The 16,596-nt window shown below is 47.5% G+C and overlaps 4 protein-coding genes and 1 long non-coding RNA gene across 20 annotated transcripts in view; 3 read left to right on the top strand and 2 right to left on the bottom strand.

Annotated features, from left to right (window-relative positions):
• The window catches only part of cgnb (cingulin b), a 16,091-nt gene extending 14,077 nt beyond the window's left edge, over positions 1 to 2,014 (top strand). For all 6 annotated transcript variants that reach the window (XM_057021674.1, XM_057021673.1, XM_057021672.1 and 3 more), the window contains 2 exons: positions 886 to 1,049; positions 1,216 to 2,014. In XM_057021674.1, coding sequence (XP_056877654.1) covers positions 886 to 1,049; positions 1,216 to 1,348 — 297 coding nt within the window. In that variant the 3' untranslated portion in view covers positions 1,349 to 2,014. The remainder of the gene's footprint in view (positions 1 to 885; positions 1,050 to 1,215) is intronic.
• Positions 1,832 to 6,683, bottom strand: LOC130518810 (uncharacterized). The gene is made up of 3 exons (XR_008948143.1): positions 6,000 to 6,683; positions 2,747 to 5,038; positions 1,832 to 2,432 (listed from the first exon to the last, which is right to left on the bottom strand). It is a non-coding gene; the product is annotated as an uncharacterized LOC130518810 (long non-coding RNA).
• Positions 3,126 to 12,679, top strand: tuft1b (tuftelin 1b). 2 transcript variants are annotated; one of them, XM_057021695.1, is made up of 13 exons: positions 3,126 to 3,221; positions 4,167 to 4,220; positions 8,656 to 8,733; positions 8,805 to 8,900; positions 8,969 to 9,043; positions 9,124 to 9,186; positions 9,451 to 9,540; positions 10,030 to 10,140; positions 10,722 to 10,945; positions 11,045 to 11,150; positions 11,348 to 11,431; positions 11,661 to 11,752; positions 11,852 to 12,679. In XM_057021695.1, exons 1-13 carry the CDS (start codon positions 3,141 to 3,143, stop codon positions 11,922 to 11,924), a joined length of 1,227 nt encoding a protein of 408 aa, XP_056877675.1. In that variant the 5' UTR covers positions 3,126 to 3,140; the 3' UTR covers positions 11,925 to 12,679. The 2 variants fall into 2 exon arrangements, with proteins under 2 accessions (XP_056877675.1, XP_056877674.1); XM_057021694.1 differs by having other exon boundaries at positions 8,623 to 8,733.
• On the bottom strand, positions 12,676 to 15,039 carry LOC130518800 (protein C1orf43 homolog). The gene is made up of 7 exons (XM_057021700.1): positions 14,480 to 15,039; positions 14,281 to 14,382; positions 14,099 to 14,207; positions 13,970 to 14,023; positions 13,543 to 13,709; positions 13,409 to 13,467; positions 12,676 to 13,310 (listed from the first exon to the last, which is right to left on the bottom strand). Exons 1-7 carry the CDS (start codon positions 14,540 to 14,542, stop codon positions 13,103 to 13,105), a joined length of 762 nt encoding a protein of 253 aa, XP_056877680.1. The 5' UTR covers positions 14,543 to 15,039; the 3' UTR covers positions 12,676 to 13,102.
• Positions 14,203 to 16,596, top strand: part of ubap2l (ubiquitin associated protein 2-like) — an 18,040-nt gene continuing 15,646 nt past the window's right edge. For 8 of the 10 annotated variants that reach the window (XM_057021669.1, XM_057021666.1, XM_057021665.1 and 5 more), the window contains exon 1: positions 15,397 to 15,584. The gene's annotated coding sequence lies outside the window, so the exon portion shown is untranslated. Of the gene's footprint in view, positions 14,225 to 15,345; positions 15,585 to 16,596 lie in introns of those variants that run through there. The other 2 variants (XM_057021662.1, XM_057021661.1) reach the window with 2 other exon arrangements.

The following is a 16,596-nucleotide window of genomic DNA, read 5'->3' as shown; positions in this document are numbered from 1 at the left end:
TGTGTGTAAAAAGGAACTAGTTCATCCAATCTAATCCAGGAAGGTGCAGAACTCCTGAAATGACCTCATTTAGGAGCAACTTAGCCTAAAGGAACGTGACAGCTGTGTAAATGAGCATTATTATTATTATTATATTATTATTATTATTATTATTATTATTATTGTTGAACATGCCAAAGAGATGAAAGGATGTCTGTATTTCCTTTATGCTCAGCCTGTAGAGTCAGACTATAAGAAGAAAATGATTATTTGGAGGAAAACAGACAGAACTGGAGTCCTTAAAGCATGAACATTAATATCAGAACCAGTGCTGCGTTCCTGAACCAGTAGAAACTCCTCTGTCTTTAATCTGAACTGGCTCCTCCTGCTCCTCCTGTTTTTCTTGCTCCGTCCGTAAATAACTTTCTATTATTTTAGGTTTCGGTGATGAATTAAAATGCAAATTTTAAAAAATGCTGATTAAATTGTAGATATGAGTTTTTTTTTTACTCTGCTCGATTATTTTAATACTGCAGACGGTGTCGCGCTTGAAATGAATCTCTAGTTTTATTTTAGAGCATTACTGCTTTTAAAAGAACGCTAATCTGAACTGTCCCCCCCAGCCCCCCGACCAGGACACTTGCTGACCTCTCCCAACCCATTCCAAACCCCTGCCACCGCCCCTGGTGCCTGTCTCGCCCCCTCCCTAGTGCCTGTCTCACCCCTCTCCCTAGTGCCTGTCTCACCCCTCTCCCTAGTGCCTGTCTCACCCCCTCCCTAGTGCCTGTCTCACCCCTCTCCCTAGTGCCTGTCTCACCCCTCCCTAGTGCCTGTCTCACCCCTCTCCCTAGTGCCTGTCTCACCCCATCCTCCGTTCCCCTCTAACCCCTGCCTCTCCTTCCCCAGCTCTCCCTCCGTGTGAAGGCCTTGAAGCGCCAGGTGGACGAGAGCGAGGGCGAGGTGGAGCGCTTGGAGGGAGTCCGGCGGAAAGTTCTCCGAGACCTGGAGGAGCAGCAGGAACTCCGGGAGGCGCTGCACGCTAAAGTGTCCGCCCTGGAAAATGAACTGAAGTGAGTCTGAAATCTGTGGAACATCGTTCCTGTGAGCTGTGACCAGTTGCGTAACATCTTCTGCACACTAGGTGGCACTCTAGTAATTAGCCGCGCTCCCGGAGCCGACGGCGGTCTGTGAAATTACAAGCGCTGACGCTGCGTTTTTGAATCCTCTGTGTGTCAGGCGGAAGTCTCTCCACACACACCGCACATCTCTGGGCGCTGCCGCTTTAAGCTCCGAGGACGAGGACGGTTTCTATGACACCAACATCAGCTCCATCTTGAACGAGAGCCACCTACAGTCCAGCAACTGCTGAATGGAGGGACTAAAGAGATGTTAGATGGTTCTCCTGAGTGAGACCATGTCTGCTAACGCCACCAGGGCATCACGGACCGGTGTGAGACCAGAGCCCTGCTGTGATGGAGCTCGTAGCCCAGACTCAGATTGATTATCGATTGCCTGGTTGTGATTGTTATTGTTTCAGTGTTATCTGATCGTGTGGGGCTCCTTCTGTGGTTTTTGTTCTGCTGAATTCAAGGTTTGCATCCATGTTCTTGGATGTCAAAGGCTGCATGTTGTCAGTGACTTTGTTTCTGCACGGTTTGTTTTTACCTTTGAATGTGACAAACGGCGGCTTTTAAACCGAGCCTGCGTTTTTTTTCTACTCCCCTTTCACATGTGCTACTCAAGACAATCAGACGTGTCCATTTTTCAGTGCCGTGTCCTCTGAGATTTGAATATTTTCTACTCAAACAGCCCACATTAGGAATGGTTCCTTCGTTATTGCGTTATTTGCGAATGTTTTCACGATGATGCCTTAAAACCCGTCGCCCTTCCTGCGCTGTGATCTTCCTCCGCAATAATCCGCTCTGATAATGTTCCTCATTCTTGCATCCCATTCCGTTCTTCTGCTTCTCGTTGCACTGTGCAGCTGTGCCGGAACAATTTGGACCGTGTGTATAATAAAAACTGTTTATTCCTGCGTGTGTGTGTGTGTGTGTGCACGTTGATTTTCTGCTTTATTACCTAGAAAAAAACTATGGTGACGATAAAGATCATTTCTTTTGCTGTCTGTAAGTTTTCATTTAATGGTGTAAAAGCAAGGAGGGTGCACGGGAGAGCCACGTGCACCCGTGGGCCAGGACCTGCTGCCTTCCTCTTCTCACTCGCGTCTCTTTCAAGCCTGTAATTAACCTGCTGTTTTGCCTCCTCTGAGGTATCAAATGGAAGAATCGGAATGAAAGACGGTGGTAGGAAGTCTCCAGAATTAGAGCTTCACGTCACGCTCACACACAGACGGCCCAGCTTTCACAGGCAATCTGAGGTTTATCGTCACCTGCAAGGACAAGTTGTCACACTGACTCCTTCAGATGGGGATTAAGGCTCCCATCCTCCACCTGCTGGGAGAACCAGAGAGAGGAGTCACATTCAGAAAGTTCTTAATACTAACGTTCCAGCCATCTCTGAAGGACAAACTGACACGCAAAGAACTGCCGTAAAACCCACAATATCATCCTCCTCTATTAATTTATAGCAGTTATGTGTTTATTCTTCTCAACAGATACTTAATTTTACGACTGTTTACTGCATTTAGAAAAAAATCACGTAGAACAAGGGAATTCCAAACAGCGGGAATTCAAACCGCTCCGAATGGCGGTGAAGTGCTAACAAAGGTGGAGAAAGGCCACGATTCCTCTTCAGGATTATCTCCTACCTCTGTCAGTCTGTCGTTATAGTAAAAAGAAATCCTCTCCGCACACTCAACTATCGACACAGGTCGTCTAAATCTGGATATAAAGTCAAACGTGTCAAGAATTCTCCTCCACGGATGCATCGTTCAGCAAACGCTCCGACGCTGCCGAGCTGCAGGATGCTGAAAATGTCCTTTTCTCCGGGCTGATGTTTCAACCCTTTCAACGCCATCAGAGGTGAAACAGTTCAGTTTGGGGCCTGACGGGGACCTAAGTAGGCCAGGTGTGAGCGCAACACCTAATAGGACTACATCCTATTTGCAGGTCTGGCGTATAATTAGCCGCCGCGCGCTGGAGACGGCTCATTACCGCCGGGAGGTTCACTGCTGCACCAGGACAGATGAAGGAGGGGAGCACATGGGTTCATTCTGGAAGAAGATGCTGCGGCTGAGCGGCGCCAAAGGCCTGACGCACGGAGCCGATTTCAACGCCTCTGAGGTCAGACGGGATTTTGGTGGTCCTGGGTCCTCCTTGGGGGACCGGGGGCCTCTCTGTGAGGGGTTGCGTGTTCTCCCAGGGACCAAATAGCATCTGGGGTCCAGTCATTGGGTCTTTGGTGGTAATGTGAGTGTGAACGGTTGTTAGCCCCAACGCCACCCTGCTAGGGGATCCAGAGGAGGGAGATTTATGACTACACCTTCAAATTCACCCTTCCTTGTGTCTATTTTTATCTGCTCTTGAATTACAAATCGCTTTACATTGGGTTGATCTCAGTAATTACAAACTTTCCCTTTAAATGCAGCAAGTGAAACAAAGATGTTGGTGTGATGTCACGGCTCTGTCAGCCTTTAAGTGCTGTCGGGGGTTTTTTCTTGATGACTGTAAGAGCAAGAGAAAATCATTTAAAATAATGTCAAAAGGTCGGGACGACAGCTACATTCAAGTTGGAGCCTATTTATCCACATTCCATTTAAATGAAGAGCAGACACGTTTAAAAACCTGCATCCTTCCCGTAGGGCAGAGAGAGAGGGAGAGAGACCTAGAGAGACCTAGAGAGAGAGAGAGACCTGGAGAGAGAGAGGAGAGAGACCTAGAGAGAGAGAGAGAGACCTGGAGAGAGAGAGGGAGAGAGACCTAGAGAGAGAGGGAGAGAGACCTAGAGAGACCTGGAGAGAGAGAGGGAGAGAGACCTAGAGAGACCTAGAGAGAGAGAGAGGGAGAGAGACCTAGAGAGAGAGGGAGAGAGACCTAGAGAGACCTGGAGAGAGAGAGGGAGAGAGACCTAGAGAGAGGGAGGGAGGGAGTGGTAGGTTGGAGAGAGACCAGGTGTACTTTCATTTTGTGCCTCTTGAGTATTGCAGCCTGGTCGTTTCTGATGTAAACACGTTATTGAATTTGCTGAATTTCCTGTCCCGGCTCGGCCTCGCTGTCGGAACTGGGAAGATGGAGGGAGCTGTGGTGTGTGCAGTGGGAGAAGGAGAGGACAGCAAAGCAAAGGTGAGTGATCCAGTGTTGCTTTGCACTGGCCTCCTTTCTTTCTTCTAAGAAACCTTAAACTATCACAACAAAAAAAACAAATGGGAAGTAAGGTAAAAATAGTTTATTAAAGGTATCAGGAGTGTGGAATTTTTGTTTGCAGGCAGAGGGGGGGGGCTAAGAACTGGAACAACATGACCAACAGGAACAGAAGACAGTCAAGAGCCAAACAGAGCCAAACTATTAAGTCTCATTTTAGTTCAACTCAACTCAAACTGTTACTCACCCATGAGTATTAGAATAGGAAACTAGTTTGATATAAAATCTGCTTCTGAGAGGAGCAGATGAAGGTCAGAAAACATGAGCAACTGAAACTAAGAAGCCAACAGAACGTGTGATGTAAAGATGGGTTTGAGCATCAATGGCAGGATGCAGCAGATTATAAACTATTCCTGGGTCTGTGGCGCAGCATCAGCAGCCGCTGACGCCCTCGTTTAGGGCCCCATCACGAGCCCTGTGGCCCCCCTCCTGCGTCTCCATTTCATTTCATTTGTTTGTTTTTTAATTATTGGGAATTTTGCTCCACTGTGTGTAGAATTCCAGCAGGTCCCGTGGGTGAATATCTGCTGGTTTTCGTGTTGGACGGTGAATTAATGGTTTTTTTTTTCTATTTGGTGACATGTGACCCGACCGGTTCTTTCACAGTTTGGTGTCTTCACTCACATTCTCACACATTCCGAGAGTTGAGGGTCAAACTTTAAACATTAGGCGATGTGGCAGCTTACACACCTGCAGACGTTGGATCCAACGGGAAGAAGTCCTGGTTTTCTGACATCGCTCTAGAAATGTCAGGAAGAAAAGTGAATATGTCGGTTACACATCAGTTGTAAATTCATTTAATCATTCAGAGTGTGTGCGGCATCAAAATGAGCATGTGGAAACTCTGGGAAAGGTTTTGTTTTTCAGGCCTTGTTCTATCTTAGCGTGAGAACCCTCCGACAGGAAGAAGACATTATAAAAGTAGCTTAGCTGTATTGTTTTGGACTTTGGTTGACGCTCCGCATGCTTACGTGGCAACGACGGAGTCTGTGTGTGTGTGTGTGTGTGTGTGTGTGGCATTGTTTGCACTACGCAGAGAATCAGCATCTGTAAACACACGCAGCCGGTTTCATACAAAGCGGCCGTTCAGCAGACTCCCGCACCGGCTGTTTGCTCTTTGTGTGAAATATATGGGAGGATGTGGGAGCAGCGACGCACCACAACACGCTTCCATCAGCACAGCGCCGTGACCAGGACTTAAAAGGCTTGATCACTGGCCCCTGTGAAGCAACTGTCTGTTGACAGTATAATTCATTTTTTTAAAAAAGATCAAACTCAACCGCAGTTGAGGCTCCAAAGTCTTTAAATCGGAGGTGACGTCATGTGTCCCAACACCAAAGCCATTGAGCATGAAATAGATGTTAAAAAAGGTCATTTTGTCACGCTTGTTTGTACAGTTGTGTTTACTCTGCACACGCTCTGCCAGTCACTGTTACATAAAGGAGCTTCATTAATCTCTCTTACGTAACTCAGGCATTCCTCAGGGTGCTGATACCTGCCATCACCCTGGTGCACGTGACAAATGAGGCTTCCTCCGCTCTGGACTTTTGCCAAGTGGTCATTTATTGTCCTGAAAATCAACCCAAGCCTTAACCTGGTCACTCATTTACTTTTTTGGGCGATAAAAGGCCCCTGAGTTGAACAATCACAGAATAAATGGGAAAACAAGTGGCAGTTTGATTAGATAAACCTCACATTTACCTTTTCCCACCGTTTTAAATGAGCCTTCCAGTTCTTTGCCGTCTGTATTGTGCATTGCTTTCCTGCAGAGGACGCTCAGCACTGTCCCTCCCAGCGCTGGTGCTGGAGAGCAGTGTGGAGGGGGAAAAGGGCTGGGCAGCTACTGGAGCCTCACCCAGCCATGTAAGGCAAGACACTCGCAGCTTCCCACACACACAGTCACACCGACAGACACTCAGGATCCCGGCTGCCTGGACATCTCCGCGGATCGTGCCAGACGGTCTCATCTGCTCAGGTAGAACTCTGACACGAGTGTGCGGGAGATAAATCCTCCGCGTTTGGGTGGGGAGGGCGTGATGGTGGATGTACTTACTACGTCTCTCTTCTCGGTGATTCATCCTCCTGTTTCTTCCGCCGGAATTTGATCAGACTAAAAGCAACTTTAAAACACTTTCAGCCTTCCCGTCACTGACAGGAGGGTTTGAATGTGACTGTAGATGCAGCTGGATGCAGGACTTGCTCGGTTCAACCTTTTGTGTCTTGTCATGGCCTCTCTGAGCTCTGCTTTTCCTATTTCCCCCCTGTTTTGGCACCTAGACCGAGACTTTCTGATGCCAACGGTTAGTCATGTGTGTTTGACTACTGTCTCATCCCCAAATCAACGAAAGGAGTTTGTACTTAACCGTCTGACACTGATCAGGGTGATGTCACGTCCATATTTGTACTTGTATGAGTTGGGTAGGCTGTTCTACTTTAATCCACGGGGGGGGGGGGGGGGGGGGGGGGGGGGATCTGTTATCTATCCTGACAAAAGCTTGACACCAGAGACAGAAAGCACGCTGACCTTGGGCTGAAGAGTCGCGCGATGAAACGTATCGTTTACCAGGATGTTTACTAAAAAACAAGGCCGACATTTTCTATGACAGCAGAAAAAATATGTAAAGAAAAAATACAAAAACCTGCTCCTACTGGCGTGATGTGGAGTAATAACCCTTTTATATCTTTATAAAGTATTTCTAATATATCTTTAGTCATTATCATCTAGTCTCGATAATCAGGAGGGAGAACCTTTAACTACCATCCCCAGTAGATCATATATGTTCTGTACATCGGTTACAAGAGGATCCAGGTAAAAGTTGATGGAGTTGGGGGGACAATGGGGGGAAAGGTCGGATCGAGCCTCAGATAAGGTTGTCATGTCGAATCCGTCCGTCACGTAGGTGAAGCTGTGAAGCCCAGAGGCAATAAAATAATTACCAATAATTACTAAAAGAAACAGAGAATAAAGCAAGGAGAGGCTGACGCAGCACGGTGTGACATGGCAGCTGCCACGAGACGCTGGGGGATCGTTTTAGCTGCACAGAGAGGTGGTGAGCTGGGTGTGTCTCCATAATCCCCTGTTCGTCTTTGAAGGAGAGGAGCCCATGAGCCGCTGCTCTCCCCGGTCACAGAGCAGCTCCTGCCCCCCCCCATTCTGCTTTGATGGTTTTTCAGATGCTGTTGCACAAAGGCCGGTTGAAGCGCCGCCACCTTGCTTGTGTTATGACTTGCAAAGCTTGGCTGCGAACCGCCGCTCCGAAAACCTGTTTGCCACGACACGCAGTTTGCATGATGTCATATGACATGTCTGGAGGACACGCCGGCGTGACGACGGACATGGTGTAGTTAGTCAGAACTTTAAGTTACATGTTTTTAAATGTGCACCTGCGGTGTATTAAAGTGAGGAATGTGTCTTCTCGTCATTGCTGATAAATAACGAGCGGGTGCCTCCTGTTATGAAGGGCACCAGGTGACCAGCAGCCGTGTGTGAGCAACAGTTCCAAACTCTGACACAACCGGACCTTTGCAGGCCATCGCGTGCTCCGTCCTGCCGCCGCTCATTAAATTGGGTTATCTTTGGTGCTTGCTGAGGATTGTCTGAGTTCAAACCATGTAATTTTCTCTGGAACACACCGTTTCTAAGGTGGCGTGCGTGTGCAGCACAGTTTGTTCAGCAAACGCCCTTTAAAATAATCAAAGCCAAAACCTCAGCGGGTGATAAGATGACAATTATTATTAAGCGTTTTGTGTGGAATCTGCACATTTTCCCTGGAAAGGTGGCACTTAATTCCCAGCTTAAACCCATTTTAAACTTAAACCCAGTTTAAACTTAGTTCAACTGGGTTTTATGGTCTGTTTGTGCTCGAAAATGCACAGTAAAAGAACCAAAGCAGAAGCATAAAAAAGATGAATTAGAACGAAGGAGTGCAGAAAGGTTACTGCCTCGGCTTTTCCAAACTTCCCAGTTATCTTATTGTGGGAAACTGCAGACATGCGCCGACATTTGTCACAACAACTGTTTGTTGCTACGACAACGGAGCCGAAACGGGAATGACTCAGTCGGATGTTTTGAGCGTCGGTATTTTTGGTCAAACTGGACTGGACCGGTTGCCTTTCTGTTTCTGTCCGAGTCACCAGACTCTTGCGTGCCCTTGTGGTCGGTTGCCATGGCGTTTACTGTCTAACTGTGTGGTTTCCACTGAGGAACCTCTGTACGAGGAAGCTTTATGACCAGGGTTCCCCCTTTCTTTCCGCGCTCCACCCTCTTGTTCCAAAGACTTTCACTAAGCTGCTCTTTTTCTCCACTGGGTTTCTTTTTCCACAGCCAACCCCCACTCTGCCCACTCTCTCATTCCAGGACCACAGGAGGTGCCTTCAAAACACCCGACAAGACCAGGATCAGGCCGGCTGCACCTCGGAGCAGCACGACATTAAGGTAAAACCTCAAGGAGGGGAATGAGGCGGAGAACGGGGGGAATTTAACCATCTTTCCTCCCCTTCATGTAGGAGAGCAGCATCGCAGTGGTGCTGCCACATAAAGCAGAAGAGCGGGAAGGAGCGTACGGGCTCACTCCCACGGACGAAAGGGCTGAAGTCATCAAGGTGTGTGAGCTTGTTCCTGCGAGCGTTTGGAGTTGTATGGAGTGTGTGAGCTCTCTGTGGCCCCCCAGGTTTTTCTAGGTGCTCACCCGCAGACAGGAGAGAACATCAAGATGATAACGGACGAGGTGTCGCAGATTCAGGAGGTCAGTCGGACAAGTTAGTGTTCAAAGGCGGTGGCGGAGGCGGAGGAAGCAACATTCAGGGTTCTTGTTCTGGTCCACAGGTGAGATACTGTTTGAAGAGTCTCAGGGAGCAGATGGCAGCCAGACAGAACAACAACAACAAGGTAAACACTCATTATTGGACTAATAGTGGGTTTATACAGCACAGGCGACGATATGCATCTGTCTTTTTATGGGAGAACTTCCACAGTTGGTGTTTTGTTTGGGTCCAATGATCCAACAATTGAGCTCATTCACTGAAACGTTCATTAGAAGCAAATCGATGCAAAACCTAGTGAAGACGTATAAAAGATGCATCATTCAGTGGCAACTGTGCCGCTTCCTCTGTGTGGGTCCTCCCTCTAATCGACCTCCGTTCTCCTCCTCAGAATCCCGTCAACGGCCTCAGAGTCGACACGCCTGCCGTCCACACGGCTGTCGCCAACGGCAACGCGGTCCTCACTGATTCAGACGATCACGTAAGCTAATCCCGCCACTGCGAAAGAAACAGTGTTCAGAAGGAACAAGCCGATGATTCCAGCTGGGAGCCATTGCTGTTGCCACTTCAATGATGGGTGGATGGTCGGGAAAGGAGAACCTTCAGGCCCGGCAGCAACCACGGGGGCTGTCTGAGGCCGGTGACAGGGGATCAGTTACGTTGTGCTTCATGCAGCACACAGGGCTCATGTTTCTCCTGCATTGTTCTCCACCCGCACGTCCCTGTAACATGACACCATTATCTACCAGGGAAGGGGTGTGGAAGGGGGCGGTGGAGCCCATGAACGCCATCGAAGGGAACTTTACGCTAAAATTATGCCAAGGAGTTTATCCTTTAGCTCCCTTTGGATAAATGTCCGTGTTAATGGTTGTGGCACCTCCAGCTTTGGCCTTATCTGCTCGCCTTCTGATTCAAGCATTCAGGCCAGATTAGGTCTAATTAACGATGTCACTCTGTCTCCCCACCTCAGGTCGAGGATAATCAGCAGGAGTGCGTGAGGCTCAGGGAGGCCACCAGGCGTCTGTATGTGCAGCTCAAGGAGATGGAGAAGAGGCATCAGGAGGAGAGGGACCGACTGCAGGTCTGACCGTTGCATGACATCACTTCCTGTCTGCTGCTATGACTCACACCCTTTTAATCATTCCCATTATCCCTCCTGATCCGGTCATACATCACCAGGCCGTTCCGCACACACATTTCCTTTCTGCTTTGTAATGCGGGTAAACCGATTTCTGTACCCTTACCTTTTTTAAGCTCTGCTGTCTGTCTTTTATCCTGACTCATTTACAAAGTGAACAGGTTGTTGTCCAGTCCGAACTTGTAGGGAATAAAGAGACGGAGCAACGTGTTGGTGCAGATCTCATCCAACCTCAGAGCTCAAAAACGCTGGGAGTTCAAACGGGAGTGGGAAATCCTTAAAAGATGATCTACATGTTTTAATTGGAGCCTTTCGTGTGTAGATCTCTGTGTTTTTGCTTCTGGTGGATTAATAAAAGTGATCCGCTGTGAATCTGAGGACAGCCGCTATCAGGACTGCTGATCAGGCTTTTAATGGGGATCTGTCTATTAAAAACAGACGTTATTGTGGGTCATCCAGCCTAATTTCTACTCTTCGGTGAGAACTGCTGTGATGCTTGTGTAAACCTGTTTTTCCCCTTGCAGGCAGAGTCAGAACTTTACGGGATTCGTCTGGCCGAACAGTCCGAGCGTCTGCAGGAGGCGGAGAAGCACTCGGAGGAGAGGGGCCAGCGGGTGGAGGAGCTGCAGAGGCTGCTGGCGAGAATGGAGGTCGAGAGCAGCGTCCTCAAAGACAAGATGGTGGCAGACGAGGCGGAGCTGCTTCAGCTGAAGGCCGGGGGGCAGAAGACCCGGGGCGATGAGCGGAGGTGAGGTTCTCCGGGGTTGGTTTACCCCCCTGACTCCTTGGCAACACATGATGTGCAGATTTCAGCCGACAGTTTTCCAGCACCTACGTGTGATTTCAGGTGTGCTGAGCTGGAGAAAGAGGTGGCCATACTCAAGGAGAAGATCCATCACCTTGACGACATGTTGAAGAGTCAGCAGAGGAAAGTTCGGCACATGATCGAACAGGTACGTGCACGCACACACACGCACACACACACACACACACGGACGTCATTTATTTGAGGGAGTGGAGTAAAGCGGAAAGTTGATTTAGAACTAGGAACTCGTTTTGCAACATTCACTGTGCAGTTCCACAGAATCTGACAAATCGCACTATTTGCGTGCGTGTGTGTGTGTGTGTGTTTGTTCTGTCAATAATGCAGCTGCAGAACTCCCGGACCATCATCCAAGAGAGGGATCGAGTCATCAGAGACCTGGAGGAAAAGGTGGCTTTCCTGGAGGCAGAGGTTAGAAACGTCCCACAGCGCCTGAATCTAACACCAGATGAATGAATGAACTGTTGTTAACTTTCATACCGATGTCTTGAGCGTAATATTCTCAGAATATACGCTGCACCACATTTCACAATTCTTCTGGTCTGATTGCCAGTCCTCCATGTAGCTACAGAAATAAAGCATTTGTAAATTAGTAGAAAATGCATAACGGATCATCCGCTGTGGTTTTCGCCCTTCACAGAACCGAGAAATGCACGACCACATGGAGTACTTCCTGGAAGGTCAGGACCCGCCCCCCTTGTCCAATAACAACAAGCCAGAGATCGTTTACAGGTGAGCAGACACACACACACCACCCCTGGGTCATGGTCATGATAACCCATGATAAAGTCCTCCTGAAACAGCTCACACAGTTGTTCCCTTCCTCCCCAGTAAACCCCTCACACCAACAACACAGAGCAACAAGGCCCTCCCGTTCATCAAGGTGATCGAGATCAAGTCCTGAGAGGGGCCTCGAGGGCGGAATCTGATGTACATATATACATATTTAAGCACCCCGTCGTGTATAAATTATTGCTTTGTAGAGGTTTTTGAAGGGTCATGGTGACAAAGCACACAGATCTTTGGTGGTCCAGCAAAGTTGTTGTTTCCTTCTGCAGCAGCTGAATCGGCCCTGATGACTAAGTTGTTCTAAAAAGGTGGGTCATCATTAGAAGCTACTTTTATCTGCGTCACTGATGACGAGCTGATAAATATGTGAAGCTTGTTCTCATTGTACAGCCCAGTCGATGCGGCCGGAGCTCATATTGCTCGCTGCTCGGCATCGTTGGCTGTTTTGACATTGAAATCATATTCAAACTAATCAGAATGACAAATGTCGTCGGTCAAACGCCAATTCTCTCTGTTTATAATGCGTTTATGCTGTAGAAGGTTTGTAGAGGCATCGCCAGCTGGATGAACACGTTAGTGCTCAACTGAAATGCTGCCAAAGCCCCCCCCCCTTAATATTTATGCTGTTTGTGCTAAAAGGCCTGATATTTAATAAACTAACAGAGGTATTCACTTGCATAACAATGCATCAACAACCTCTTCCAGTCTGTTACTGTGAACACGGTAGAGAAACACATGAAGTTTGCTTTGTATTAACGGCAGAGACGCTGTAAAGTGTGTTTGATCCGTCCTCTTTTACTGTCTGTTGCATCTTAATGCCGTGATGTTGGACTGACACCTAGTGGGGGTAATAAATACGCTGATCCTGAAGGAGGAGCGGCGTGGTCTTTATGTCAAACCAAAAATACATACAACCTGATTTAAATAGTTCAAATAAGTTAGGTTTGTCCGTATAAATAGTAAACATTTGTAAAAATGCTGTAAATAAAAATCTACACGTATATTTACATGAGTTTAAAAAAAAAAAAAAATCAGATGAGTTTCTATGAATTGCCACTTGTACAAAAACTCGACAAATCTCACCTGGTTTTCTACAATCATATACGTCTTCCAGTTATGCCCGTTAGGACCAAATTCATCATGAGAAAATATAACTGTCTATGAAACCCGGGTCGCCTTTGTCATCGAAGAAACGCTGAGCAGGTCGCAGCGGATTCCAGCCTCAACAAAGGGGAGATTTGGATTTGCAGGCGGCTGTTTAAGACGTTGTCGTGCGTGGTCACGTGCAGTCTCTCACAACGTGCTCTCCAGTGTGTTGTAGTTGTCTTTGAAGCTTTTGAGCTCCAGAAAGTGTTTGGGTCTCTTGCTCCTCTGGCCAGTGGAGGGAAGGTAGGTCACCTGGATGGTGGAGGGGGTGCCCCGCACAGGAGAGCCCGTCAGGTCTTTGGCTGCCGACTGGTGATGCTGATCCAGACTGGTACTGCTGGAATAGGCCTTCACCCTGGGTAAACGCAGAAGAAGACCGAATGGGTTCAAAAAGAAGGGTAAAATCTACCTATAGATATACATATATAGGATAATATCCACGGTTACACTTACACGTCAGCGAGTTCAGTTAGAGCTTGCTGGTAGTCAAGAAATTCGGCTTCACCAAACACCTGCAACGAAAAAAAAGCCTTGTTAGTATAAATACAGAAGTTCAACGTCTCCCCTGGGTTACTATGGCAACGCACCCCAGTCCCGTGGCGAGCGTTGTCGTAGCCTTCGAGCAAACGGTCGATAAGCGCACTACGGCTGCTCTTGATCAGAGAGTGGGAGTTCCGTAACTCCATCAGCCAGTTTCTGAAACTGCGTCCGGTAAAAGCGCTGGGGCTTTGGCTTATTTCCTGGAGAGGGATGCCTGCGGTGGAGACGGGACACGGTGGAGACGGGACACGGCGGAGCGGGACACGGCGGAGACGGGACAGAAAAGAAGACCTGATAAAGTAAAATGAAGACGAACCGCGCAGACCATGGAGGAACACACCAATTAAACAACTAAACTCGACCGACGTCTACAATATATGCCAAATTTATGGATTTCCTAGGCAGTGTAGAGGTGAATGAGGAAACCCCCTCAACTGCTTAAAAACATGCCAAACCAATGAACAGAGGACTAACCCGAGTCCCGGATCGCGTCCAAAGCCTTCATCCTGTACAAGTAGTTGTAGCAACCTTTGAAATAGAAAGGCAATTTAAGAGTTTGGGCACAGATGAGGGGCAGGTGATGGTAATGATCAGGTGACTGACTAATTTGTGATCCCTGCTTCAGACGATCGTCTTCCTCTGACAAGAGACGAGGTTCGAAGCAGATTTCCTGGACCCTGGAAAGCCTGGAATCAATGTCCTCTTTCAAACCCTGGAAAGACACATTCAGTAAGTGTCCCCGCGTTGTCCCCCTACACGCGCACGTTTATAATAATCTGCGGTACCTTGGTTGCGTTGTGACCAATCGGTGCGTGGGGTCCTCGGCGGGATCTCATTGCAAAACGCATGATTTGCCTTTTCACGAAAATGAACAACAGCACAAACACCTGAAAGAAAAGACGTTTTTAAAAGTGTAGCAGGCTCCCAACGTGACAACCAACCAATTACGAGGCAAGCATCCAGTGATGTTGTGACACTACTTACCAGACTTCCGTAGGCCATGACAAGAACAACATTAACGCCCGATAAGGGCGACGACTCTGCCATGTTCCGCCGGTTTGTTTATACGGCAATCAGCCAGCTAGCTCGCTAGCTAGCTAGCACTATGCTATTCACACTGTGTTTAGCATTCAGTTGCTATGTTAGCTTGAAAGATAACACTCGGTTCTTCATCTTAAAATAGAGTGCCTTCACCACCATATCCCCCCATAGTTGCAGTTAGAAAAAATTTATTTAAAAAAGGAAATCACACACCACGTATAATTGACACCTTGCAGAAGCGAATTGCGTAGTTACGGAACCGTATTTACTTACCTGATTTGCGACAGTACAAATTACCGTAATAACGGGTCAACGCGGACCACGTTAAAGACAATGTAAAGAATCTGTGCAGTTTGTTAGGCACTTTGGTCATGTAGTCTCTTGTAAAAGGCAACAACATTACACCAATTAGACAGATACTTACGATTTATTATAATAGCAATGCACTTTCCCATATTATGTATATAAATAAAATATTAAACTGATGACACATAGTATAAACATGAAATGTATCAACGATGAAGTAATTGTAGTAGTAAATTTTGTCATACTGAGTGTGGAGTTGGAGTTAGTTTAAATATAATAATGAATAGAATTTATATTGGAGATCATTAAGTAGTGATAACAGTTAAATGTATAGGGATTGCTGTTTATTCTGAATTGCATGGTTCTGTTGGGTCTCTCTATTATCCATTATTCTGTGTTTAGTTTATATTAAGCCGAATGAGTTACGCAGGACGGTGTTGTGGAAATTACGAGAACGCCGATAGTGTAAATTCGAGGTCACGTGACGCGGGTCCGGTTTCCGCGAAGCGGCGCTGGAAACCACGTGACACAGTTCTCCGCGGTGTCAGAGTGGAAAAGAAACAGGTAAATTCAGTCTCTCGCTTACGCTGGGAGCGAGTCGCTTCGTTATATTTTACCTATTTAGTAATATCGATTCCGGGTTCGGGAGCTATATCGGGCCCTAAAAGCCTCTAGACGGCCGACAGCGAGACCACTTGTCGGGTGTTTGTGTAGCAGTGTGTACCGTAGCGCTGGGTTTCTGGTCAGTATCGCCTCTTATTTATTTTCTTTTTAGCGGCCTGCAGGCCTGCTTTTAGCCTCGGTGGTGGCTATGTTGAAAATCAGGCTTTCCGGGTCATAAAAGGCTGCCGTGGCTGCGATAAACGATGCTGCGTTTGAAGTTCCTTCTTTGCTAATGTGGCTAATTTTCCCTAGTTATGTTAAACGATGTAAATGAGAATATCGATTAACTTAGCATAGCTAACTCTTATTGACAACCACCAGCAGTGGCAGCGGGCTGGCATGGGCGTTTGTATTTAGCGGAACAAATAAGCTTTACTGGCCGTGAGCGTCCACTTAGCTTGCCAACTTTTGGGCTATCAAGCGGCATTTGGCGTCGTTTTTCACTTTCAGTTCGTGGAATAGCGAAGTGCCTTCAAAGCCTCGTTGTCGCCATGAGGTGGAAAGGGTGAGAGGCGGAAGCCCAGCGAAACTTGGACGTCTTGACGCGTCCCCGATATTAGCTCGATGGCTAGCGTTTTGACCATGTGGCTGGCGAGTAAAATTGGACATGTCCGACGGGCCCTGACTTTAGCCTTGATTCTGCGCTAGTCCAAACAGGCTTTTACGTAACATCTGTAAGATTAAAGAGTCGATGTTGATAGCAAGGTTAACGCCGAGCTACAGAATAGAGATGCAGCTAGTTAGCGTTGTTGTTTGGGTTTTAGCCGTCTTATTTGAGCTGGGTGATCGTGCACTGTTGTTTCGAAATATAGGTTAAGTCCACGCCGCGAATGCTATTTTGATAAAGTGTTGCATAATGTTCTGAGGAGGTAAATAACTTGGCTCGCCTGCTAAAGATGGCCAAGCCTCGTACACTCTGGCTGGGTTTGTGTTTAAATGTTGCCCAAGAATAGAGTTTAAAGAGCATCAGTTGTCAGCGCCTTTTAAGCGTTTGTAGATAGAAAGCTATGTTCCTCTGATGCCACCGTTTGCTCTCAACTCCACTGTGCAAGTCAGAGGAAGTAATGTGCACGTAAACAGCAGTAGGCCCC

Source organism: Takifugu flavidus, chromosome 21 (assembly GCF_003711565.1).
Source record: "Takifugu flavidus isolate HTHZ2018 chromosome 21, ASM371156v2, whole genome shotgun sequence".
Lineage (NCBI taxonomy): Eukaryota > Metazoa > Chordata > Actinopteri > Tetraodontiformes > Tetraodontidae > Takifugu > Takifugu flavidus.
Note: the sequence above shows the minus strand (reverse complement) of the source record. Positions and strands in the feature narration are given on the sequence as shown.

Coding starts and splice junctions, on each gene's coding strand:
- LOC130518800 (XM_057021700.1), bottom strand. CDS start 14,542: ATGGCAGAGTCGTCGCCCTTATCGGGCGTTAATGTTGTTCTTGTCATG. Junction 13,468..13,542: donor ACGCTCGCCACGGGACTGGG/GTGCGTTGCCAT, acceptor TTTTCGTTGCAG/GTGTTTGGTGAAGCCGAATT. Junction 13,311..13,408: donor CTAACTGAACTCGCTGACGT/GTAAGTGTAACC, acceptor GCGTTTACCCAG/GGTGAAGGCCTATTCCAGCA.
- tuft1b (XM_057021694.1), top strand. CDS start 3,141: ATGGGTTCATTCTGGAAGAAGATGCTGCGGCTGAGCGGCGCCAAAGGC. Junction 3,222..4,166: donor CCGATTTCAACGCCTCTGAG/GTCAGACGGGAT, acceptor GGAACTGGGAAG/ATGGAGGGAGCTGTGGTGTG. Junction 8,734..8,804: donor CGGAGCAGCACGACATTAAG/GTAAAACCTCAA, acceptor CCCTTCATGTAG/GAGAGCAGCATCGCAGTGGT.